At 38.3% G+C, this 27,756-nt stretch overlaps 1 protein-coding gene across 1 annotated transcript in view; it reads right to left on the bottom strand.

Annotated features, from left to right (window-relative positions):
• Positions 1 to 4,102: 4,102 nt before the first annotated feature.
• PPP1R21 (protein phosphatase 1 regulatory subunit 21) overlaps positions 4,103 to 27,756 on the bottom strand; it is a 31,832-nt gene continuing 8,178 nt past the window's right edge. The window contains exons 7-22 of the mRNA XM_039569257.1: positions 27,052 to 27,146; positions 24,712 to 24,764; positions 22,548 to 22,697; positions 19,461 to 19,562; positions 19,295 to 19,383; positions 18,065 to 18,201; positions 17,330 to 17,422; positions 15,868 to 15,995; positions 15,344 to 15,496; positions 14,475 to 14,567; positions 13,096 to 13,329; positions 11,681 to 11,716; positions 10,371 to 10,487; positions 9,363 to 9,461; positions 7,176 to 7,304; positions 4,103 to 5,370 (exon numbers count right to left, since the gene is read on the bottom strand). Coding sequence (XP_039425191.1) covers positions 5,341 to 5,370; positions 7,176 to 7,304; positions 9,363 to 9,461; positions 10,371 to 10,487; positions 11,681 to 11,716; positions 13,096 to 13,329; positions 14,475 to 14,567; positions 15,344 to 15,496; positions 15,868 to 15,995; positions 17,330 to 17,422; positions 18,065 to 18,201; positions 19,295 to 19,383; positions 19,461 to 19,562; positions 22,548 to 22,697; positions 24,712 to 24,764; positions 27,052 to 27,146 — 1,738 coding nt within the window. The 3' untranslated portion in view covers positions 4,103 to 5,340. The remainder of the gene's footprint in view (positions 5,371 to 7,175; positions 7,305 to 9,362; positions 9,462 to 10,370; positions 10,488 to 11,680; positions 11,717 to 13,095; positions 13,330 to 14,474; positions 14,568 to 15,343; positions 15,497 to 15,867; positions 15,996 to 17,329; positions 17,423 to 18,064; positions 18,202 to 19,294; positions 19,384 to 19,460; positions 19,563 to 22,547; positions 22,698 to 24,711; positions 24,765 to 27,051; positions 27,147 to 27,756) is intronic.

Below are 27,756 nucleotides of genomic sequence, written 5' to 3'. Positions count from 1 at the left end.
ATTTTCTTTTGAAAAGTCACATTCTTCTTCTCCTCCCATTTAATGAATCTTTCACTTGTGATTGCTATTAAAAACTTACGAGCTTAGTATATTCACTATTTGAATGATGTATATTTATTACATATAAATTGGTTATAGAAATTTAGCATGGTAATATCCTTTCTGTGAGAAACTGAGTCCTTGTTGGCTTCAAACATTCCTGATCTCATGGGCTAGATCAATAATCTAAGAGAAAGTTGTTCTTGCCTGCACGTTTGGACCAAAAATAAACCAGATTTTCCAAGACTTCAAAAAAAACTTCTGGTCAAGTTGATTGTCCCCCCTCCAGGTGCATATTTTCTGTCCAACTCTGCACATGCTACAGACAATTTGAAAGTCACTAAGTATAAGGCACATAAGAGGTGCAGCACCAGTTCCAGGATTACAGCTGTTCCCTATGCCAAAGGCTGCAGCTCATGAAAGTGCACTGAAATTCTCAGTTCAGACCTTTTCAAGCTCATAACTTCATTAAAATAATCTTTCTTGGATACAGGGTCACTATTCAAGCACAAACTGAAGACTTAAATCCAAGGGAAAAGCAACTTGAAGCTTTAAGGGAGGGCAGGCAAGGATGAAGGCTCTCTCTGGGACAGAAAGGGGAATGTGTAAGGGGAGATGTGAGGTGTTCTCATACTCATTTCAGAAGCAAAGGACTTTATGCAGAGGGAGTCTGCAGGAAGCCACATGCCACCCTTGACTAGATTCCAAGTCAATTCATGAAAGAATCCCTACTGCCCAAAATAACTGGAGATTACCTGGACTCTTAGGTTTTGTGGGTTTAAGCCTTCTCAGGACAAAGCCGTGCTGTTTATGGGAGACCATAACTACAATTCTGACACCAGGCCTGGGGTTCAAAGGCTTCTTCCTTAGTTAGGAAGTCATCAGCTTAGAAAGTTTTGGACTCACAGGGTGAATTAGTGCTAAAACCAAAATAGATAAATTGTGATTTCTACTGTTATCTCTGCAATTTCCATGTAAGATTATAACCAGAATTCTTTTAGGGCTGCTCGTGGTGTGTCTTGCCCTACAAATGAAGCCCAAGGAGAACCACACTTTTTTTTTGCAGTTCAGCACTGCAGCAATGCAAGTATTTGCCCCTGTAAGGAGCTGGGTGATTCTGAATGAGCATTGACATGTCTAAAGCTGCCTACACACACAGCAGAGGCAGACAATGAGAGCTGCCCCGGGCAAGTTTCCATGTGCTGCAGTTCATAGCCCCAGTCAGGCCCGGGATTACAAAGGTCCCCCAAAGCTCTTCTCTATCCCCCCCTATAACCAAGCTGGCAGTGCTGCAGGCACAATTGCAGTTAAAAGAGAATTTTTAACTCTGTGATTAAAAGAAATATGCAGGAATTTGGGCAAAAATGGCCTCTTCTAAGCAAACATGGTTTTAATTCACAGCCAAGCAAGACTGCAGGTAGTGGCAGAGGCGGGAAATGCAGAATAAGACAAAACAAGCATTCTTAGAGCAGCATCCAGCCTTTGTGGGAGGAAGTAATCAGACCTCTGGCAGCAATTACAATTTTTTACTGCACTAAGCTTTGTTTTTATTATGACCCTGCTGTTGCTAAGATAGTGCTCTCAAATTACCTTACATACAGACTGTATTAAACAACAGGTTTGCTCAATTTACAGGGCCAGATGGTTCTCCAAAGTTTAATACATTATTGGGTTTACACTATTAAAAAAACCCCACAGCGTTCACACTGCTCAACCAAGCCAGTAAATAACTCCTCCCATCTCCTGATAGGCACTTTGTGGATAGAAAGTTTATTTCCTTTCCTGTTTGCAATTGGTGCCTTGCATGTCGGAGCAAATCCATTTCTTGGAGCTGTAGGAAGCACTGTTCAACAGTGAAGTCAGCATCCAGGAAAGATGCTGGGCCAAAGATCTTCACACCAAAACTTCATCTGCCAGGGAGGGAAGGTAAGGCAGGTGGAGCAGCAGGATTGCAAGTACAAATTAGAAATGAAGCTGGCTTGGGAAAAAGGAAAAATAACCACATAAACAGCCAAAGGTAGGAAAACAAACTGTTTCAGCCTGGACATTTCACATCCATTGAGAAGATTGTGGCACCATCATGCCATGAAACACCGAGTTGGTTCAGAATGAAACTGAAGGGATTAACAGGAGATGTGACAAACACCACCAGCTTTAAATCAACACTTGAGCTGATTGTTGTTTAAATCACAGATGTAGCAATTGAAAATAAGCATTGTTCAAACAGCAGTGGGATGCACCCTTGCACAGCTTATGATGTCAGCCTAAGATTCCTGTTTTAGAAGTTAAGCTTTCAGGCAGGGAAACCTCTGACCTCCAGGAGCTTAAGGCCTTCTAAAATAGACAGTGTCTTTGGTGCTTCTTGGGCAGTTTCAAACTGATGAAGCAGTGGTTCTTAAGAGGGCAATCTTGAAGTTAAATTAATGCCTGATTACAGCAAGTATTTATTTTGAACACACAGAGTAGTTACTGGGGATGTGCTTTCAGAAATCTAGGATAGCTGAACATTTTGAAAGCCTTGAACATGTTAGTATAGCTTTAAAACAAAGCTCAGACAGATTTTTTGAAAATCCAATTAAAACCATTAAAAGAGTGCTGTTTTCTGAATTAGCCACTTAAGCCCGAGGGTGAGAGATTATTCATGAGGGGCCCAACACTATGGAGAAATTAATTCAGCACTCTAAAAATGCTTTAAAAGCTTGTGTGTTTTAGTGAGTTGTCATTAAAAAAGGTAACTGACATTGGGGATTTTCTTTAACCCTGGTTTTACACTGTATTGTGCTAAAGGTTTTAACACTTTACAACACTCTCTCACTGGTTTCCCCAATTAACCAGCTAGGAAGTCAAACACTCACACTGCACATCTTTGAAGATTAATTCCAGTTTTAGTAAAATTTCCTTGCCCAGATTTTGTACATTCCACGATACTCTGCACATATCATTGCATACAAAGCAGTTCAAAATCATTTTTCTGGAAAACTTTGCCTCAAAGATGAATTCTTGGCTGCGATGTTGAAACAAGTCTTCAGGTTTTAATAGCAGTAGCCATTTACACATGTAACAGCATTTGAGATATTCAGAAAGATTCAGCATCACCTGGTTAGCAGATAATAAGCACAAATTACTAGGGCATTTCCACTTAATGCAGTTTCTAATGCCACAGAGTTAAATGTAATATCCTGTGCCTCCTTACAACACCTGCTACAGCAGTATCCAAAACACTTATTTAAACCTTTTCTGCCAGATTTTAATTTTGGGTATTGATAGTTTACAGTTGTCTAGAACTTACTCAAAACATTTCCTTGAAAAACTGAAGGCAGTTTAAATGACCAGAATTGTCTCTTCCGGAGCTTGATTATTGCTGATTGGTGAGGGGGACACCCAAATACACCCCCAAGTAATAGTGCAAAGAAAAAATGCTGATAAATTGATGTACATTGGAATTGTATCTATATGCCTATACTTTCTCTATGAATTCCAGCTTGGATATTGGGGTATACTCTGAACATGCATTTGATTTTTTAACACAAATTCTAAACACACTGTATTTTTATTCAGACATGTAAAAAATGGCCTAAGCAAAGCCTTTCTCTGAATGCAGCGACCTATGAAAAGTAGTATCAGTAAAAGTAGTATCAGCTCAGTAATTTCATTCACAGAATAACTAGATTAGTACCTTCACTGCAAGATGAAAGTCCTCAGAAAAGGCAGCTTCAAAAGAACTGGATGAAAGCAATTAGCTTCCAGCCCTCAATGAAACAGTTGAAGCTGTACCTGCTTCCATAAAATGGTTGGAGAGGAAGCCAACACTTCCCAATCCTCATTAGCACCAGCACAGAGTTCTTAATTCAACATCAGTAAGAAACCCTGCAGGCTCCCATCTCCTCTCCCTTTCACAACCACTTCTATTTTGCATTTCTGAAAGGAAGAACTATCAGAACAAAGAGAAGCACTGAGATTACCTAGACTGGTGTAACTACTCCACCAGCAACAGCTGGAATACCACACCACAATGTCACACTCTGCAGCCTGGGCATAGCCAGAAGTAAGGAAAAAGTCCAACTGGTTTCATGTAGTTGATTTTATTATTACATACTGATAATACATATCAACACATCTGATATCAGAGTAAACCCTTATGGGACAAATAAGTGCCATAATGGAAATTATGGAACAGAAGGTTGGTGTGGAAAGTGTGGAGCAGCACAGCATCTCATAAAAAAAAAAAAAAAAAACCAAAACAAACCAAACCAAAAAAAATACAACCAAAAAACCAACCAAACAAAAACCCAACCCAAAACCAACAAATCCCACCCCCCAACAACAAATCAATGCTGCAAAAAAATCTTAGGAGAGGCCTAAAGTTCACACACTTCTGAAAACACAGGAAAAGCCATGTGCAAACCCCCCAGTGAATCCATCACAACTCAATTCCATGAAGACCTTTTGCAAATTCAGTGTTTAAATCTTCTACATATTTCATATTCTTCTTTACTGTAAGAGAGCACAGTAAGCTGATCTATTCTACACACATTGCTTCACTCTTTTGGGGCAAATGACAGTCACAGTTTCCTCTAGCCTTAAACAGCTATTTCAAACAATATATATATACATACACATGTAAACAAAATGTTACAGAAATGGCATACAGCAATTTCATAGAAGTATCCCAATTCAGCTATTTGTGCTCTTTACCTTGGAATCCAAAGTACCAAATACAAACAGGAAAAGTTTTCCACTGTTGTAGTCTAATGATCCCATTTACTTGGTGAATTTGAAAAATCATTTCAAGCCACAATTTCAATTCATTCTAGAGGGCTGAGAACAGGAATAATACATTTACAGTAACTGCACAGCTTGCACAGTCAAAAAAAGTCTCCAGACTTGTTTCTGAACTGTTATTAACAAGTAATGGAATGTACATGTGCTGACAATTAAATGTATAACTCAAAGATAGACACCTACTGCACCAAATTTGTTAATGCAGAAACATATTTGAAAATATACAAAATCTGAAGTCATTACATGAAATCAAAACCTGGTTTTAAAAAGTGCACAGTAAAAACTGAAGGTAATTACTATATAAATGATCCAGAGTGTGTATTTCCTGGTTTAGAGCCAACATTAAGTTCTGTTTTATCTGTTACAAGTTCTAAATATTTTAAAGCCATTTACAGCACCAATTCAGTTTTTACTAGACCCAATACCAGCCTCTGCTTCCTGGAACAAACAGGAACTGGATAATGAATGGTCACTGTCTGCATCCTGTGCAGCAGCAGCTTCCAAGGACTCAGCTGTAAACTATCGATTCTTGTTCTTTTTAGAATTTCCCTGCAACAAGAAACAAGCAAACAGAACACTGAAATTCAGGTAAGGAAATCTAGACAGGTATCATACAAAACCTGATGTCTGGTAATTTATGCCTACAGCAAACAAAGAACAGTCAGACTGAAAAGAAACAGTCCACAGGCATTTAATATTGGCAGATTGTAACTGTTTGCTCTGAAAATGCCTCTACTTCTGTAAGCACAACAGAGGCAAGTACCAGATATTTCAAATTAGCACAACAGCTCCTTACTACAACTGAAAACTGTGAAAGACATTTGAGGTACATCCCAAGACACTCAATTGCATAAATACCACTAATATTGTAAGGGCAAGTCAAATCATTATTCACCTTCAGGTGCTATTTCAAATATCTCCTTACAGAATAATTGCCTCAAATAAAAGAAAAAATCAATCCCCCACCCTACTGGGTTTTTTTTTCCAAAATAAATTTTATTTTAATTCAGGTTGTACGGATTATTCCTAGCTCAGAACAGAGTTTGTTCCACAGCTAACTAACTCACATTTGACCTGCAGTAATTCCACAAAGGAAATGTGGAGCTTAAAACAAAGTTTTGTGCAATAGTTACTTGCTGGCAATTCTCAGTCTTCCTATTTCCTGAAGATAACATTTGTTTTGAATCTAACCAACAACTCTCTCCAAGTGATAAGGGCTTTAACTGCATCATTTTGATTTCCAATTAATCACCACATACATTTGGTAATACTTTAAAACCTGGGTGGCTTCTGTTATGAGATTCTGAGGTCCTTACCCACAGAGTACCAATTAAAGTCTTAGAAGTACGGCAAGTGAAAAATTCCAGAAAACATTTTATAAAAACATGTAGTGCTATGGTCAGTATGCAGCCAACAGCTTCCTTCTGGAAACACAAGGGTTTATACACCACAAAATAATTTAAAGAATACAATGCCAAGTTAAATCACTCAGAAATCTGAAGAAAAGCAGGGGGAAGAGTTTGCTCTAAAAGATAAAAATCACCATCATGAGACCTTTAATCAGAACATGGAATTTATTTTATTATTTTTATTTTTTTAATCCTTCAGTGACACCTGCTTCCATGCATTCTGCAATTAAGGAGAATAATGCTCATTTATTTGTTTCACAGTCAGACGAGTGAAGGGCAAAGGCCTTCACAACATCTGTTCCTCCCTAGAACCATCAGAATAGGATATACCATGGTTTAATCACTACTGAAAAAAGCAGACTTCTGTATTTTTCATCATTAGGTAAGTTAAAAATCTGTTTCTGACAAGTGGGTAGACTCCTTGCTTGGAAAAGAATTCAAGTGGGTATTTCAAGCTCACAGAATAATATAACTGGCAACTTTTTCATTCATACATGAGGGACAGACAAGCTAGAATATGGAACTAAAACAGAGGAAGAAACCAGCTGCCAAGGACAGAGTCTGCTGTAACCAAAAGGAGTGCAGAAGGGACACTTCTACCCAGAATTTAATCCATAACCACTCAGCATCACCAGCTGGATTTACAAATAGCTCCATTTTCACCACATGTGAACAATAAAAAGGTGCTGATCTGCCATCACTTTGAGAACCTAATGTGAAGCAGTGACATGAAGAGCTTGCTCTTTCCCACATGTATATTTTGCAAGAATTTTTTATTCACTGAAACTTGAAGGAGCAAGCTTGGAGCTTCCTTTCCAACTGGCTCAGAGAAAGAATTACAGCTTGTGAGCTGGTTTGTCCAAGGGCAGGACTGCAGGAACACCAAATGTAACCCTCACACCTCCCAGCTGCAGCCAGCGCCCCGTGCCAGCACTGCCGACTCACCCTACTGGCCATCTTCAGCGTATCGATCTCTTCCCTTTGCTTGGTTAAGGTCTCATTCATACTGCACAGATGGTCACTCATCATGCTTAACTGATCCTCATAGCTCCTCTTTGTCGTCATCAATTCATCCTAAGGGAAAAATAAAATAACCAGAGGCCCTTGGCTCAGTATTAGTGATACCTGGCAAAGCAGCACGCTTCCACCTCCTCTTAGTAAGCTCCACTTTTGATGCTGAGTGTGTGCAATTCACCAGTGCTTCATGAAAGAAGGTCAACAGCTACTTCTCTTTTACCTGAAGTCTCATGCATGGTTTGTTCTCTTTATTTTTGTGCTGTTTCCTTTAGATTTTTCCCCCACTTTTTATGGCTTACATAAAAGAGTAACAGCTAAGTTTTCCAACATCGTTTCCAGCCAGAAAACAGGTAACGTTGATAGGGTTAAAGCATGGCCTGTACAAGAACACACACGGCATCCAAAGCTGAAGGAATCACCACTCCACATGCAGTTACAGAGCTATGATCCCTCTGGGATTACAGAGGCATGGGGGGACAGCGTGCATGACTAGAACCCAGCACTAAAGGGACACATACACTTTACGAAGGACAGAAGGGATGAGATCAACGCTTTAAGTGAAGGAGTGGCTTGAAAACAACTAAGATCTCCTAAGCAGGGGAACAACCGGGTGATATGACAGGCATCTGCTGCAAGCAGATAAAAAATCTTCCATCCACAGACTCTGATCCTCATTAGGGATTTTAACTACTCTGGTATCTCCTGGAAGGGCAGCAAGGTGGAACACAAGCAACTCAGGAGTTGTCTTGAGAGCGGCAAAGAACTTCTTAATACTAGTGATTAGTGGGACCAAGAGATGCTCTCTGCTGGACCCTGTTACTCACAAATAAGGAAAAGCTGGTCAGGGATGTGAAAACCAATGGCAGCCTTGGCTGCAGCTACCATGAGTTAGTGGAATTCAGGATCCTGAGGGAAGCAAGATGAATAGTAGAATTACAGCAACCTTAAACTCAAGAAGAGTAGATTCTGGCTTCTTTCAAGGTCTGCTTGGAAATATCCCAGGAAAAACTGCCCTGGGAGTTCCAGGGGCCCAGGAAAGCTGAATGACCAAGGATAGAACGAGGAACGATCCAGTGCCTAAGACGTGGAGTGACTGTGGCAGAAGGCCAGCATGGCTGTACAGGAAGTATCCAATTCCACAGCTTGATCTGAACTCTCTTCTCTGACCAAAGGATGGGGACAAATTACCTTCAGAGGACCCTTCCAACCTAAACAAGACTATTATTCACTATTATGCAGACTACTAAACATAGAAATGATGTGCCTGCTATCTTTTCCTAGGAAGTTTTAATATGCAGCTGGAAATTAACATCTCCTGCCGAGTTCAATATCAATTGTGGAATTTCTTAAAGGAACGGATCAAAAAAGGGTTTAAAAAGGACTGTTCATGGACACAACTGTTCAAAGCTTGCAACATTATATTCACTGCCTGTATGGAGCAATTTTGGTACTCACCATCACAGAGAGGTGAACAATAATAAAATGAACTAAGTGTAAAGAAAACATGAAGGTATTTATGAACTGTACAAGTTCATATATTAACAATATTACTATAGACTTTATTTTACTATTGGCTCCTTTCTCAGCTGTGTGGAGGAGACGGACAAAGGGACAGAACTCTCACAAGATGGCGTAAGAGTCAATTATTGTTAACAAGAGCTTCTTAAAGATTACCCCAAAATTATCTTTGCTTAATATTAAGGTATCTATATTTAAAAAACCAAAATCAATCTGCCCTTTTTTAAAACTTTCAGACTCAGATGCAAGAAAGGATTAAGAATTCCTTGTATCATCTGAAATCAGTCACACAACCACAACTTTTGACCTTTAACCCTCCCCCATTTTCATGAAAATCCTTGACATCAAATGTGCTAAAACACATGTCTGGCCACTATAATCTTTTCCTTGGAAGCATGTTCCACTTCAACTTTATACCTGGGATTCAAAGAATATTATTTAAGGCTCTTCTCTACATACCATTAGAGTTTTTATATGCCCTAACTCAGGAACTAGTAATGGCATGGCCAGGCTAGATGGTTGTAATTTTTCTGCTCCCACTTCCCCTTACACACAATTACAAAATGCATCTATTACATTACAGAACAATTTACTTGCCTGTAACCTGGTGATGTTTTGACTGGCAAGCTTCAACTCTTCCGTGAGCGATTCCTTGGATTTCTCTGCCAGAGACAATCTTTTGGCAAGTGCTCGACACTACCAAGAACAGGATAGGGAGGGTAGAGGGAAGGAGAGTCAGTTCCAGAGTATTGCCTTGTGGCATCCTTAAGTGGTTGCTTTGGACTTTTCCATCTTTCTGTGATATTTTGACTTCAAGAAACTTAGTCAGAGCTTGTGCACACTTCTAAATGCAAAGGTAATGCAATAGTTGACATTAAATGTTTCATTCTACAGAGCTACTATATTGCCAATCCTCTAGATATCATATTTTTCACGTAAATGCCACAAAATTTTTCATAAATAAAAAGCAATACAAACAACTCACGCCATACAAGGCTCAAATATCACAGAAAAGATGGTTCCTTCAAACTGTGCCATCTTCCATTAAAAAAATATTTAAGAGGATTTGCTCTGTTAACCTGGAGCTTTGGTGTATTCCACATCATTTATTATACAAATCAAAACAGCCACTACTTTCAAGAAAGTTCCCTCATGACTTGAAATGAAAAGGAAACCATAGATACAATGAATCATCTTGTTCATTCTTGTAGTAGAACTTATGCCTAAGAACCAATTTTCTCTGGAGAGCTGTTTCCATCACTTCATAATACACTCAAATATTTTTGAATGACATCAGCATCACTTTAAAATTAAATCAAAGCTTCCTTGGTAACTAAAGCCAGCTGCTTCAGCTTATATGAACAAACCTATACATGATACACATTATACTTCTTAATACAGCCAAGAAAAGGCTACCAAAAGATTTATTAAACATAAAAAGTTCTCTAACAGTATCAGTTTTTATGCACACTAGACCACAGTCAAAAAATATTCTAGAAACAGATTTTTATAAAACATTATGCTCCATATATTGGAACTCACTTTCACAGCACTTGCCTGTGGAAAGTTCATAAAGAGATTTACAGTCATTGCTTTCATGCTCACCTCAGCATGGAAGTGCACTGATTTGCTGTCAGCAAGCTGCAGGTGAGAGGTCAGCTCTGCTATCCTTGCCATGTAGTGAGTTTTTATCAGGTCTTCACGAGACTCAACATCTGGAGCCTGGCAAAGCAAAGATTTAAGCAGACAACATTTATGTTTAGTAGACTAAATACCTGAATCACAACATTGCCTCTATACAGATTTTTCTTCTTTCCTTCTGAGGCCTGCCCACTCTTATCAAAAAGCATTAAATTCCCCAAACACAAGAGACAAATTACAGCAGGTCACACTGCAATCTGTCACTCTGATGGTGACTCTAAATGTCGCATTTCCTTACAGGACAAAGAACTGACTGCAGAGGTAAGAATTTACCTCGCCTTGACATATCAAGTGTCTGATGAAGATGAAAATCCACTGCAGAAGTCAACAGCTTTCACTTACAGGAAAACTTACTGTCTCTTCCCAACAAGGAAGAATTCCTTCACATAACTCTATTTCAGAAGCTTACGAAAGTCGTAACCATTACTAATGTTGCATGTTTCAGAAGTTCCTCTAGACATTTGAAATTAAAAAAGAAAATAAAAAATAAAAAAGCCCAACAAAACTCAGTAGTTTACAGACTAACCCTCTGGAGGCAGCTTCCACATGATTTGTCATCACCTTCAGGTTCAGCACTATGCAGAAGCCTTTAAGAACTTGTATCAGTTAGTATCTAGCTCCCTACCCCTTTTTAAATCACACTTTGAGAAGAAAAGGAGGAGTAAACTGAACTACACATCAGTTCACTGTGATATCAGAAAAGGGAAAGCACTGATCTCACTCTCAGAAGTTCCTGCTGGGGCAAGTGTTACATTACAGCAGGGCTAAATAAAGAGTTAACATCTAGACTAACAGCTCATTCAAGGTTTGTTTTGGTGTGACCTCTCCTTTGTACCCCAAGCACTGCAGCCAGGGTCTTTTATTCAGCTTGAGCTCTTCCTCAAGGGTTAAAAATTCAGGCTTGGACTGCAGTTTGGGCTACTGAGGCACAGACAGAGCAGTGCTTTCCTCAAATTACAGAGAACAGACCCTGACTCCAGCTCACACTGCTCCAAAATGCTTAAATGGGTAAAATAACAGTTCACTGACAGATGAAGAAAATTAAGAAACACATGGATTTCAGAAATTTGACCATATAGTATATACAGACTACACGGTCAACTCATGGCATTATACTGAAGTATTCTTGGTAATTAGACCTCTGGAATAAGTTTAACAGAATCAGAACTGAAGTATTTAACAGATGGACTTTAATAATGTTTAAAACAGATTACCTTTTCATTATCAGTAGTTACAGTCAACATTCCAATCTAGAACAAGGAAGAAAATACACTTAATGAGAACTGCAAAAAAATAGATACCATAGCTGCATTTTGGTTTCAGTCATAGAAGGACTTTAAACAATCTTGCAACCTTTCAAACTGAAACAAATTTAAGTACTTCCACCTGTAACATAAACAAGAGTGGTTATATGAATGCCTTGAACAGAATTAAACCTGACACCAACTCTCAAAAATTTATCTCCTGTCTTATGATGTACACAGGGAAAAGGCAATAAAAGCAACAAGATGCAGCTGGGCTTGTATAGTTATGCAACTGCTTGATCATATGAAACTAATTCAGAGCCATGTTAGCATACTGAAACATTACTTGTCATGTTTAAGAGGATGGAAAGCCAACCTGGATTTCTTGAATACCTTCCAAACGCCATCCTTTCCACTCTGACTAGTAAGCACTGACAAAACTCTACAGGAGTAGTGTATGCCAATAGCTGGTTTCATGAAAAGAATATCTTCATAGAGAATCAAAGGGGGGATTTTTCCCCTTGATCTCAACAGGACTATAGATTTATGTTTATGGGAAATACTAATATAATATGTTGACCTGTGAGTAGCATTATCCTCAAACTCCTAAGGATTCAAATAGAGGATCAAAACCTTAAGATGACAGTTTACTTCAAAACTGGGTATTTCAAAACAATCCAGTGGTTATTTTTATCCTGGAGCAGGAAAGTGGGAAGGACAAAAAAAAAAAAAAAAAAAAAAAAAAGAGAGGATTCTATTGAATGCTGAGTTGAGTAGATTTATTATTTCTTACAGATGACATTTCTGTTAATACCACTATGCCACTTCAGAAGTGGAATTCAGGGGAAAGGCCAACTCATTTTAAATATGTGCAGTAAACAGGAAAAAGCCATTTACCAACACAGAAGAGCAGGGAAAGAATGCATGCTACATTCAAAAGCAATTGGTGAACCCAAACTGACCCTAGTAAGTCTTCAAACCCATTTACAAACACTACCTACCTACTTCCATTTGCTTTAACATACCTAGAGATGAACAAAAGTATTGGAAACACAGGCCCAACCCCAAATATACACCACTTGCAAGGTTTCCTAACTACTGACAAATCTAGAGGTTAAGCACCTATTATTTCCCCCCTCAGTTACAGAAGTACAGAACTACAAAAATATCACCACAATACTAAAGACAGCGAACGAAGTCTCAAAAGCCAAGAAGTGCCAAACTCTGCAGAAAGCATTTGCAAGCAGCTTTGCAAATACAAGGACCCCAAGAGTGAATGCTTTTCAACACAGTCAAAAGGCTTTCATTTTTAGTGTTCCACTGATCAAACAGCACTGCTACTAAAGAAAGTGGAATTTTCTCTATTGAAGGGAAAAGTCACTTACCAGACTAGTGCTCTTAATAGGTTCCCTCAGACTCTTTTCTGTGGTTTCCTTCTTTTGTTCTGCTACATTTGGCAAAACAGAATGCTCCCGGATAGTGTCAGTTAAATGTCCACTAAGAGAGTTCTTCAGTTTTTGGTTTTCTTTCTCTAGCTTTATTTTAGCTAGCTGGGCCTCCAACATCCAGTGTTCCTTTTCTTGTTCAAGTTTTGCAATTTTCTCCAAACTCTGCTGGACCTTTAGGAGAGAAAGTTTACAGTCCAGGTTATTGAACCCAGGGAGAAAAAAAGCCACACACAGGAAATGTTTGAGGACAGTATTATTTTAAACCATTACATATGTGAGCTAACAAAGTGCAGCAGGTAAACTGTTTTGAGCTGTGTGCTTAGCTGTGGTTCTTTATCAAAAATGGCCATGTGATTTAACTGGTTTGAAACACGCATTACAAAGGTAAAGCTCATAAAACTGGCAACATCCTATCCTAAAAAAATCAAAGCAGGGAAGAATTTCATAAGAACTTGAAAGATGTGTACCTGGCACTATCACTACCTTTTCCTATACTAGAAAGGCAAACTCACCCTTCCCAGCTGTCCCACCTCACACAGACAGAGCCACCCACTTTGTCCAGGTAAGAAAACAACTACGGAACAGAACACATCCAATCACTGCACATTTCTGCTGAAATTCAGTTCACTCCTACTAATACACTTAGAATATTGGCCACTGCAAAAAAAAAATCACCGAAGTATTTGCTTCTGTAACAGTTCAATAACAATGAGTCAAGCACAGGCTGAGTATACAATAAAGAAGTGTCAGTATTAGCTAGCTATTCTCATCCATATGAAGCAATAGACAAACTGTGTAGGCCTTTTAAATACCATGTTGCCCACCCTGCTTCACCTTCCAGAAAAAAAAAATACATAGGCATACTGGAAGACAAACTGTAATCTATTACTCTAACTGAAAAGAAAAATCACTGCTCTTAACCAGTGCCAGTAATTCCTGCATAGTCCAAAAGAGGACTTAAAACAGTACACAACATTAAAAATTAATGCCTTCAGTAGTCCTTATTCCTGTCTTTATTTTGCATTTAATTGAATTATTAAAGATTACCTGTCTTCTTGTATTTCCAAATGAAGATACCAATGGCATAATCCTGCCTCCTATATCTATCTGCATATACATTCTGCAGACAACTCAGCCTGATATGGGTAAGTTTTACTTTCAAAACTCTACAAGACATCTACAGTCCAATTTTAAGGTTCAGCATATTCATATATACCTACAAATGACCACAGACATAGATATGTGGAGACTTTGATACAACTTTAGCTTTACAAAATACACTACCATATATGTTAGTACAATGTACACCAGAATACCTGCTGTGCAAGACCTTCTCTGCTTTCTGTAGAACTCAGGAGAACTCTGCGATTGGCTAAAGCCTCTTCATAAGGCACTGAATCTGCACAAGGCTGCAGAAGAATCAAAAAAACCCTCTCAAAACATATTACACACTAGATGAGAACAAGCATTCTACTTTTATTTTCTTACTACTTTCCTTACTTTAGTAAAAGGAAAAAAAACCATGTTGCAAGTGCTTACCAGGCAGTAGGAAAAAATGGTTTGAGCTCACAGGAAATACTGCTCCAAAAAGTACAATTGATTAAAAAGTGCTCAGAAAACTCCAAGTGTTAATTAATGATCAAAGGCATCTTAAGGTCCTCTTTACAGACAGTGATTTAGTAACAACTGCTAAGCACACCATCACTTAATTGTCAATTTTAATGGGGACAAGAGGGAAACCTGGCAGCATTCAGTTTTTTGGTTCAGCACATTTTCTCCAGGATACCTCCTTTTCAGCTGTCTTTTTTCCCCCTACTGCTCTCCACTGTCTTCCAGCGAATGCAAATGTAAGAATATAATAGCATTCACTCCATATTCCTCGTGAATACGGGAGGAAATTTAAATAGGCAGCCACCCTTCTCCTTGGAGTCTTGGCACAGAAATAATTAGTGGAAATGGGTAATGGCAGAATTGGCACATACCCTTAGTTCTGAGGGCAACTATGGTCTTTAAAGTTCTCAGTAGCATTATTGCACTCAGGGTTTCATTTCCTCAGCCAAAAACTGTCATTCAGAGAATCTCTTCCATTCCAAATACTGCAAATCCTTAGTTTGTATTCTCTTTGGCATAACCAACTATCTACAGAGCTGCGCTCTCTCTGTGCAAGCATGCTGGCTGAACAAACCTTCTTCAAAGACTTCATGTAAGCAGCTGCCTTCTTCTTGTACTGCAGCATGCACTCAGCTGAGAGAGGGCTGATGAACTCTGTTCCTCCCTTAGGGCCATAACTCAGCGAGGTGGTGAAGTGATCCAAGTTGTTGCTAAAGAACGAGGCCATCTAGACACATCAAGAGAAGTGGCTTTTTGAATTAAGTTGACCAGAAAGATTCTTTGGAGCAATTACTCTTTCAAAAGACAAGTATTCAGTGAAACTGGACTTCATAACAAGACTTTGAAACAAGCTACAGGCTCTTCCATGTAACTTAGATCTCACTAACACAAAGCATCCTCTTCACAGTATCTGCTTTTATCACTCACTCAGTTGTTTTTAACTCATAGCCTGAAAACATTGTAAGAATCAACCTGACGCTATAGATCATTAATATCAGAGGCACACAGAGATTTTCTGAATCATTCAGCTATGCTTTTTTTTTTTTCTTAAAAACCTGCACAAGTTAGGGAATCATATGAAACAAAAATATCCATTACCTTGCCTGCTCCATTTGTTAAAGCAGCAACAGAGGATAAAATACAGTCATTTGTAGTTATGAGTTTCTGTGTGGCAGTTGGAACATCCTGTTCTAAAGTAGCTTTCTGACTATAGTGCTTGGAAATATCTGGAAAAGGAAAAGCACATTTATGCCAAATTAAGAATACAAAACTTTGTGAAAGTCACTCACAAAAGCATCTTAGCCTAAATATATTAATTTCAACAGCACCAAAATTTAAAAAGAATCAAGTATTTATCATGTAAGAACATTGTCAATTTGGCCTAATTTAAAAAAAAGTAATTGTTTGACAACTGAACATTTTGCACCTATTTTACAACAGAGTACTATTGCTACAGAATGGAGAAATCCCAGCTCATCACCACCACAAATTATAATCTGAAGTAATCTTAAACAGTTCAAAATTAGTTGGGATTGAGAAAGATGAGAGAAATCAAACATTCTGGAGTACAGGAATGTGAGACATTAAGCACAGCACTTCTGTTGATAGTTAATGAATCCTACTGACAGTTTTCTTCAGTACTTTTATTTTCTGTATTTCCTTTTAAGTTGGGTTGACTTTGCATTATAGTAACCATACTAAGAGGTAGAAAGTATTTTAAACTTATGCTACAAAACTCTTGGCTTAGGGTCTCATTTTGTTTGAGGTACAATCTTTAATGTAACTTTGTTTTTTTAAACAAGGACACTGCAAAATGGGGCCATACTATTCATGCTCTTAGGAAAAAAAAATTTTGCTTAAAATTATAAAAGCTTAATTTTTAAATAGCTGACTAGTAAATATAATAAATCTCTATCGATTATTTTCTCTCCACGAACAGCTACATGGTACTGAAATTATAGGACATACAGGAACATCAGTTTTAAAATTCTAAGTTATAACCAAGTATCACTTCACTGAAAACATAACATATCCATGCTGTTCTGATAAAAGCAAGGTAAGCCATTTTCCAGAGAAAGTCAAGTTTCAAAAAGAACCCAGACTTCCTCATAAGTTTTAGTTATATATTCATGTTAAAAATACTCATTAACCTAAAGATAGGAAGGAAAAATTCCACTTTGAAGGCAGGTACTAGGTCAATGCCACATATGTAGGGGAAAATATGTACATTTCACAGCATTCCATTCTGTATGCTGGTTTCAGCAGAGCAATGAAGTTCAGAAAGTAAAGCGATACTGCTCAGGAAAATCTGGAGAGCCACAGTTAAATAATCCAGCAACTCTGAAGAACAAAGCTAACAGAACAGAAAAATGAAAAAACCATGCATAAATGTCTAAAACAAGTAGTTAGTAGGTTTAGTTTCTTAGCTGGTAATGGTAAAACAAACCAGATTTATCACATATGATATGATATGATACGATATGTTACAGAGAGAGTACACATGTGCTGTGCTGAACAGAAAGAAGCAAAGCTGAAACAAAACAACATTCCCAACTCTCACCTTTTAAAATGTCATGGAATCCATGAAGACTTGCAGCAATGTTTGTAAACACAAAGTTGTAATTTGTCCTAAGGAGTCCTTCTGGTCTTGTACCTAAGAGTACCACGTAAGAAGGTAAGAAGGAAAAGAAAACCACAACACTAAGATTTGACCATGAATGAAAAAAGTTAGCTTTGAAAATAATTCAGTTTCCACCTACTAGAACCATTTGCATGGAGTATGAGTCATAACTCATTCATTTACTTAAATTTTCCCTTTCAATATCAAATGTACATACATTCAACTTTGCCAGAGTAGGCATGTGAAAGACTTTCAAGGTCCCTAGATTTTATTCAGATTCCATAAGAATCAATTGTTTTGGTCTCAAAAACAACACATACAGAAAGACATGTTCACAGCTGCAGGAAAGACCATCGGGGCCCTTCTAAAGGGTGAAGACTGAAATAACCTGAATCTATACAATAACCATTTCCTACGGCTGTTTACAGGATGCATTTGGAGATAGCTTCCCCACACACATACACACAAAGGCTTTACCTCATTTTATTCAGTCATTGCCATGACAGTTCATAATAACGTTATGAAGACAAGGAGCTGGAAGTGATGATTAGTAATAAAAATGTAGCTTATTAACAACTTCATAATTAAGAGATGACAAAAGGCACAAAGTCATACTAGAAAAACCTACAGAAAACCAGTCACAGGGTAACCAGTCAAGCCAGAACTGACACTCACTTGGTAAGGCCAGAAGACTGACGTAGGTGTGTAGCTTCTCAAAGACTGCAGTCAACCTTTTCATATCTCTGTGCAGCTCCATATTTCTAGCTCTTAAAGCAGCTGTGCAAAGAGAAGACTCACACTCTTCTTCCAAACTAGGAATATATGAATTATTTTTTTAAAAGCAAGCAATTGTCTTAAAAAACAAGTTCATGAGTTTTGGAGCAGGTAAGTGTTCCCTACCTCCCCAGTCCAAAGCAAAAGCAGACTAGGAATTTATTTTAGAAAGGTTAACATAGGGGAAGTTAGCAATACATGAAAATGACTGTGTGCATCTCCACACTTAGGTGTTTCTGTCACAAGCCAGGAATGACTTACTCTCACAGCAAGGAACTCATTGCAGCAATTTAAGTTTGAAGACTTTTCCCTCTACTACATAAATTCTCTTTTGCTTCCTAAGGAGCACGAGAACAGGTATAAAGGAGGCATAAATCAAGATTTTTCTTCTTCCTTAGTCCAAACCCTCTCTTAAAGCAGTTCTTTGCACCTATAACTCACCTCCCTTCGATCAACTCAGGAACAAAGATTTTCACAGCAGAAGGGATGTGCACCTGGCCAAGTTTTACTACATTGGTACATTTACTGAATGATAAATAACCCTCAGAGAAGCTCAAGGCATTACCAGTTTCAGTGCATCACACCTGAATAGTATCAATGCTATTGAATAACATTAAGAAACATGACTGAAAGATGCACATATTTTTAAAGTCTCATCTGGGGGTTGGGGGTTAAGGGGCTTTAAAATACATGTTTGTAGTCCTAATGCCTTAAAAAAGCCATGTCCAATCTCAAGGTTTAGAAAACAATGTGAAGAAACAGAAAGAAACAGAAAGAAACAGAAAGAAACAGAAAGAAACAGAAAGAAACAGAAAGAAACAGAAAGAAACAGAAAGAAACAGAAAGAACAGAAGAAACAGAAAGAAAACAGAAGAAACAGAAGAAAGAAAGAAACAGAAAGAAACAGAAAGAAACAGAAAGAAACAGAAAGAAACAGAAAGAAACAGAAAGAAACAGAAAGAAACAGAAAGAAACAGAAAGAAACAGAAAAACAAAAAAGAGTTCAGCCTTTTAATACAGAGCAGAAGCCAAAGCGTTTTAAGGTTTGACTTAATATTTCAGTTGTAGGTGCTGACAATGCTGCATGCCTGATAGAGCTCCTTTAAATTTGATCTATCAAATAAAAAGTACCTTTTTAACTGATAAGGAAGAATCTTTCTTAAAAAGCCTAAGTAGGAAGCTAAATGTTCTGAGAAGGCTTTCAATTTCACAGTTGTTTCCTGAAAGGAAAAAAAGAACAGGTAAGTGGTTTTGCTCTGTAAAAATCTTCCTGCGTGCTAAGAGGAGGAAAACTTACCAGGACTGTCACAGTATCCTCCGTGATGCTCTTGAACAAGTGCAGCATTCCTTCCTCCAGAGGGCGAACGTACGAAGCGTTTTCATGGAGATACTGTGAGAACTGAGGGCAGAGAGGTTTTAAAATGGTGCTTGCTCACGGCTCGTGTGAACTCTCTCAATTTAACAACTGAACGGGACATTTTGGCAAAGCCCCCGTCACCTTTAACGATGCCTAAGATTTCATTAATGAGATACAACAGTCCAGTGATGTACAGCAACCTCTTCTATAGGGCAAAAACACACCTTGAGGGAAAGTGAGAAGTACTGCAAGTCCAGGCAAAACCTCACCTGGGTCTTTGCCACAGCATCCTGGCCCATTTTAACTGCCATGCACAGCACACCAAACCCTCGCTTTTTAGTTTTAAATATTCTTGCATTCCTTTCTCAACTCCATCCAGTTAAGGCTAGATCCATGCACAGTTTGGCCACCAGAATAAACTATCCCACCTTCCTCCCAAAAGTTGTTTGGATCCCAGCCTTGTCCATCAGCACAAACATTTGCAAAGCTATGCTGTGCAAAGTACTGAAGAACTAAAGCCAAGTTCAAACTGACAGCAAGAGATGTCTCTTTATCTGTGACCAGTCCAGTTTTCAACACGAGCCAATGCAAAGCACAGAGCTCCAACTAATCACAGGAGAACTCCTAAAACTATGACAGGTTTGGGCAATAATCAAACTTTGGCCTTGTGGGCCTGCCTGACTTTGCTAAAAATTGCTTAATTAAATCCTACAGCTAATTTTGCCTTCAAAAAAGCAGACCTGAGAACATCATGTGTACTCTTACACACAATCAAAATGTAACAACACCACCAGCTTTCCATTTTGGTACCTCAGTATCACAAAAAGCTTCTTCCACAAATTAATACAGGTAGTCAAAAGCAATCCTGGTTTTTATTTTACCCCACAGAAAGATACCTTCACCTTTGATTATTTATACCACAAGAGCAGCTAAAGATCCCAGGCAAACAGAATACAAGAGATTTTAATTATTCCTTGTATTATTACAGTGCAGTAACACAGTGTTAACAAGAAGAGTGAGATGCTAAGCTCTCATCCATGCATGCACAAACCCGGATGGAATTAGGGAAAATTCCTAAATCTAAGGAGGAAGAAATAATACATGCAGAATGCTCCTGGCTGGTGTTGCAAGAGAGAGGACTTGAATTATCCAGCACGATGCTGTAGACCCAGCGGAACCCAGCAATCCAACACTTAAAGAGAAAAGGAATACTTGAACCTGGCAGGGAATTGTCCACATCTACTTTGAGTGTTTGGTGGGGAAAATAGCTTGAAAGCACCAGACAAGACCTGGAGTTGGGGAAAAATAAATCAGTGCAAGTCTGCTAAGCCACTACCTGACACTTGTTTCATTTTCTCTACCATATTAAGGGGAGGTTATTGACCAACTTGGTGGGGTAGCTAAAAAAAAAAAATTAAAAAAAAAAATCACACTGAGAACACTTGCCAAGCAAATAGACAAATTAATCAAAAATACAGGAGCAACTACAGCTTCAGAGAGCAATAAAAGATGCTTCAGTGCTGGAAAGTCACAGCAAAAGCCCTGAGAAGTAGCATGCACTGAGGGAATTAGGTCATGAATACACAATGGGGCAGACTACAAGAGACATAATTACGAAAACAAAGCCTGAACTACTGAATCAGAGTCAATTATAAGAAAAGGAAAATGAAATTATAGTTCTGATTAAGTTGCATGTTTCCACTGTGCTGAAAACCAACAAAGAAGTGTTAACTAGGAAGTCAGGGAAAAAAAAAAAAAATCTGTGAGAAGTGATGTCTAGGAAACCTGATTTTATTCCCTTAGTGTAAACTGCAGCAGTATCTGAGAATGTAGTCACCACACTGGGCCACATTAAAAAAACCAGAAGCCATTCCTGCCATAAAAAATCTGAAAGATGACAAAACCACATCATTTTCCCAAGAAGGACATGTCATTTTGAGTGCATTTGGTGGAAGGAGCAAGAAAATGTTCTCAAACTAGTATCTATGCTGAATTTCTGCAGGAGAGTATTTTTGACTAAAATAGTTGAAACAACTGAGAAGGCAAAAAACAGAATGGGATTTCTCTAGTGGATAACCACCTTCACAATCACATTTGTTACCTGCAAAGAGATTATAGGAGGTTTTCCAAAGAACAGGAAAGTTTTGTGGAAGTTAACATTGACACCACATGCACTGCAGCCATTTGACGGATGCAAACCACAACTCATCTCAGTACCTTAAGCCTGAGCCCTACCAACTACTAAACTGAAATTACAGACTGAATCATAAAATACACCCTGTAACTTAAATATTCACAGATCCCTTTAAACTATGAAGTCAACTCTGATCTTAATGCAACTTGTTCCAAAGCACACATATATGCATCCCCACAAAAATCCTTGTGCACAGTTATTTTCTGGATGATACTCTCAGAAAGTCTTTCCATGGAATTGTGTCAAAAGAGATGAGTCAGATTTCTCATATTAAATTCAACATACTTTACAAACTTGACGCTTTGGAACACTTACAGGAAAGATCTTCACACAAGTAGCCCAAAATCAGACCATAAAGTTGGTTTTTGACAAGGGAAGAGAGTCCACGTTCTCTCCCTCATAAGCCTACCTTCTATGCTTTTTTTACCATTACAGCTAAACACTTTAAACAGTGTTTAAGACCAGATTCTGTCTCAACATCTCCCATGCCCCAGTGCATTAACTAAAACAAGCTCTATTTAGCAGTGCAATATTTGTGCATTATTATTTTAAAACAAGTCAGCTGAACTTTCAACAGATGCACTTCAATTTAGCAATTAAAAAGCAAAGCTTTGATTTGATAATCATATTGCTCTTCTAGCAGAGGCACAGGGGAAGGATTCTCTGCAGGTACACCTCACTCACATTCAGAGAATTCACAGAACAGAAAAGACTTCTCACACGGGAGAGGCTGGCTCTCAGGAACACACTGATGGCATTCCACGACTAAGATCAGTCACTCATGAAAGTCTAACGAATTGAATAGACTTGTAGCTGAAGTGTGTAAACTTTACCTTCTGATTTAAGGGTGATATTGTGTCTGTTGCAGAATCAATGGGGAAGATCTGTACCTTCTGCTCAGTGTATGTGTGGAAGTTCAGGAGAGCTGTTACAAGTTCTTGTACAAAAGCCAGGGCCTGGCCAGCAAGGTCTCGCAGCTTCAGCTGTAAAGACAGTTATAAAATGACTGTATTTGACATGGATCTATTTAAATATGAAAAAAAAAACCCAACATCTGCTTGGATACAAAAAACCATTGTCACCAATTTCTTTCTTGTTACTATTTCAGCCTAAAATACACAGCAGCAATTACGTTTAACTTAATTTTTATTCATGAACTACAATGCCACACAGAAGGGCACTGTTGTTCTTTGACAACAAAGTATCTTTTTATTTCACACAACTGGTGATGCTTTGCCTCTGCTGCGTTTTTCAAACTTGCAGGCCACAAGAACACTTAGAGGTCAGCACAACTACAGAAACCATGTCTGAAATTTCCAAAGAACAACAGAGTAATTGCTGACAACAGCTCAACACCTGGTTGCAAGGAAACCTCAATTTAATTAGTAAAAACCAATGTTTTCTCCCAGAATTAAAGGTGTTTGCTTCTCTAACCAGGAACACTCAATTCTTATTCTCCTGCACAGAACTGAGCTGCTGCTCATGAGTAAGGCTGTTCTGTGGCTTTAGTACAGCAGGAAGGTATCAAAGAAATTAATTCAGAATGGAACATAAGTTCAAGAGAGAAGAAAACTATATTCTGTTGTGACTTATAGGAAGAGAATAAGGTTATAGTGACATTTCAGCCAAGAATAACTTATCCTTCAGAGATGTACTCTTAATGCTTCAATGGACTGTTAAATCAGGTCAATCTTGATTATGGATCTGGGATGGTGGCAAGCAATTAAAGCAGCCATTATACTCAGTTTGTGTATGTTAATTAGCTATGCAAGGAAGGAAAACAGACACTATTACTGTTTTGCTATCCTTCACACTGCAGCCTGTGCTAATACACCAGCATTTTGCCTCCACTGGCAAAGCCAGTCATAAAAATCTGTCCTGGAACATTTTCAAGACTGCAGATCTTGAAGCATGAGGCTGCCTGACATAGTGCTGGCAGAAAATAGTAAAAGGAGAAACTCTCCATGCAGTTATTCAGATTTTTCTTGGAACTCAGCAGCAGCAACCTGAAATTCAAGGCTATTTCCATCACAAAACTGAACAGCAGGTCACCTGGTCTCACAGCAGACATTATTAGGAAAAAGGTCTCTTTATAGGCACTTCTGAAAAATGGAGAAAGCAACTATTTTAAATCTTTCTGCAGCAGCATCCGAATGCACTAACTTGAAGGCTTGAGACATACCAGCAAATAGAAGAAACACCCACAGTGCTGTAGAGCCCATCCTCAGTGGTAGCAACACAGGAAAATTTTGATTGCATACAGGTTTCTGATTTGCTATTGTAAAAACCCTTAAAATATTCAGCCATTCACAGAAAACCAATGCTCATTTCTGAATACTGAATAAACAACATTCCCAAGGAATCTCATGAAATTACAGTAGTGAACAGAAACTGTTTGTTTTCTAAAAATATTTAAATGTATAAGGGTTACTTTGCTGCAATAAGAGGTGCTTTGGCAACAAGTATCCCACAAAGTGTAAACGAATCATGCAGCGATCTCAAAGTGACATGATTTATTCCTTGAAAGGATTGTGACTAGTGACAAGTAATGTTAACTAATATGGCATTTTAGTGCACACACCAGTGTGCAGTTTACAAATGCATACATTCTCTGGAGCTCAAGTGATGTGACTGAAGAAGCTCAGTTTGAGGAAAAGGAATTTAGGATACCAAACCTACCTTTTTTCAACAAAAGACCTTTGAACTAATGCAGCTTTAATCCACTTTAAAAATGAAATGTTCCAACTTCTAGCTTACTGCAGGTGGACCCAGTAAAAGAATATTTCATATAACTTTAGTAAGACTCCTTGACAAAAGAACAATTACACTACCTCTGGAAAAGTGCAGAGGTTCAGTGGGCAGAAACGCCCCCAGAATATCATGACAGTAGTAAGACAGGCTACCTTCTGCCATTTCAGGTACTAAAATGACTGGTTTTATTTCAGCATCTGTGTAGAAAGTTGCACAGAGTCACATGAAACCACAAGAAGGGCTTACCTGATTCCTTCTGTTGTGTAATGGTACATTCAGAGCATTGTATCGAGTAGACCCTACAGGACAAAAATTGAGTTATATGCACTTGTTAAATTGTGGGGGCTTTTAAGAGACATTTATTGGCAAATACTGATTTTTAAAAAAAATGTCATTGCAGGGGTATCACAGGTTATGTAAGCAATATTAACTAAGGAGATAGAAACAATTGACTCCAATAAGGTAGGCCTAAATACCCTCACTTAAGAACAGCTTCTTAAGTTTTCACTTAAGAACGGAGGGAAAGCAGTTCAATATTTGCCTCAGATTGTAAGTCAAATTTAATCCTCTGAAGACCCTGAATTTGGAAGATAAGAGCAGACTCCTCTTGCCCAAAGAACAGTACTCATCACAATCAAGAGTGAAAAAATCTTTTAAAAGAAATCACACTTAAAGAATTCAAGATTATCTTCAAATTCCAATTTCATACCAAGGAGGGCCAAGTAAGACTAAAATATTTTTAATGGCTTGAACTTTTTTAAAGCTCCTGTATATTTGCCGTATTGACAATTCAGACTAAGATGTACTCTCCATGTATTTCAGCATTCTGCTCCAGTCAAGAAAGAACTAGAATGATTATTCAGTTACAAGCAGGCATAATTTTCAGAGGGGCAGAGGGCTATTTGTACCTAGAGAACAGCTCACAAAGTCTTAGAGATTTGAAAGGGTTCACATCCATTCTCAATTCAGTTTAACAACAACCAGTTTAGTTTAAAATTTGCTGACAAAGGAAACTTACAGTTTCTCATTCCTTTTGTGTCATTCCCATTTGGCTATGAACGCATGGGAAGAGGTAGTTATGTTCAGTGGAAAAAAAAAACTGTCCAAAATTACTGAATCCTACTTCTAACTAAATGCTTCAGAAATTTTTTTCTACTCTGGAAATCATGCTTAGCAGTCAGGAAGTCATTTGATTGTTACTGAAATTAGCTGCTAGTTACACTTGAAGCCAGCTACAGAGGCTATAGGAAGACAGCTGGAATCCACAGCAAACAAACATCTCCTGACTTACATTGATCTATCACTAAAGAGATGTTCTCTATTTGCAGTGTTGTCTACTACACAAGCAAAGGCATTATGCAATGGCAGCTGAGTGAGCAGATAAATTATTTGAGCAAAGTTCTTGCTACAATGACAACCACCTATAAAAAAAAATATGAGCTAAAGAAGCCAGAGAGGTAGAAATAGGCAGCAGATGCCAGGCAAAGTGAGAGGAGAGAAGTGAAAAGAATACCAGTTCAAGGCAGCAACACCTAAGCATGATGCGCTGCATGGGAGTCAACATTTCCCAAAGAGATGATGATCTGGTGCTCCTAAGCCAAGACTCACTGGATTGCCAAACCAGTGGAGAACTTGGAACACTCACCCCTGCAGCACCTGCCAGATCAGCTTTTAGAGAACCTAAGGCTATTTAAAACATTGTCGCCAGGTTTTAAATGGAATGAAAAATGCAAAAGCTACCAATGAAATATACAAGAAACTCAAAAGCCTGTTTTCACTTCTCTGCTCCTTCTTCGCTACTTTCAGCTTTTTCACTATTCCAGGTCCTCCTGGTCTTGAAGGGTCCAGAAGAGTCCAGGCAGTGCCTGCCCACCCTTGTGTTCAGCTACTTAGGAAAGCACACAGTGCACAGCATTGACCCAGCACATACTAACCCATGCTTGTACCAAAGCCATGCAAAGGCTGAGCACTCCTAACTCCAGGGGATCCTCTGCACTTCAGCTCATCTAGTAGCAGTTGGAAAGGAAGCAGAAAAACATTGCTTCAGGTAAAAGTCCCAAGGTTCAAAGGGCTTCTTCCCCCTTCACGTAAGAACTACTCTCTATGTTTTCTGATCAATGAGAAACCCTGACAAATTTCCCACTTAGTAATAAGTGCAGACCACTATTGCTGCAATATCTCTGCAGCTACCAGTTTATCCCCACCTTGACTTACTGCAACTCTTGAATATACCCTGCCAAAAATAATACTCTTTGAGATACGTAACCAATCTTTATGAAGCAACCATTAAATTGACAGTGTTCCCTCATTGTTTACAATATTCTGTCAACACTAAGCAATAGAACTGGCAAATCACTCAAAAGCCTCCAAAAGCTTCAATTTTCATTATATATCTAAAAAATTGGTATTTTAGGATTACTGAAGAAGATCATGACAAGTATTAGGAATACTTACTAGTTACCTCCAAGCGTCTGTTCAGATGTCCAACATTTCTTACAGCTAATACATTTTAGTTCTCAAGGACTACTCCCTTCAGATGGATACCCAAAAAATCAAACAAGATACCCAGACCAAGGCAATACGTACTTGTGTCATTAAAAGGTACTTTTTCATTAATTATGCATAGAGATTCTTCCAGTCTACTGCCCAAAGCTGCTTGAAGATTCTTTAGCTGTTGCTGGCTAAATAACAAAGAGACAAACAAAAAACCACACACACACACACACATTGTAAACCTTTAAAATTTCATCTGTATCACCAACACAGTATCTCACTATAAGCATCCCTTGAGTGTATCAGTATCTGTATCCTTCTAGAAGTCAGATAGAAATAATACAGTAGGAATCATCTGTCCTCCTTTACGTCGTATTTAACACAACATTGAATCCTAATCCCTAAGAAAAGCAGTGAAAGTTACCATAAACTTGTAAATCCTAAATTCCCTTCTCGAGAAGCTCAATTTACTTCAGAGTTAAAATTCACCTTATTTTCCTATAGTGCAACTATTATATAAGCTGTATGAAGGCATTTTCTTCTACTAGAATTTGAATGGGAATGGAAATGGGCCTTCAAATTTGTTACTATGCATCCAATGCAGTATTCCAATAAGCAGGTAATGAGCTGTCAATAGTTCAGTTAACTATGTCACATCACTATCTGAAATACCTCAAAGGCTTTTCAAAACCCCATATTTCAACACTGCTATGATACTGCCTGTTCTGACAAGACTTGACAATTATGTTTCTGATACATTCTCAAGTGATTTTTCTCTAAATTTTCTTTGCTTGCATT

Source organism: Corvus cornix, chromosome 3 (assembly GCF_000738735.6).
Source record: "Corvus cornix cornix isolate S_Up_H32 chromosome 3, ASM73873v5, whole genome shotgun sequence".
In the NCBI taxonomy this organism is placed as follows: Eukaryota; Metazoa; Chordata; class Aves; order Passeriformes; family Corvidae; genus Corvus; species Corvus cornix.
This window is presented reverse-complemented; position numbering and strand designations above follow the sequence as displayed.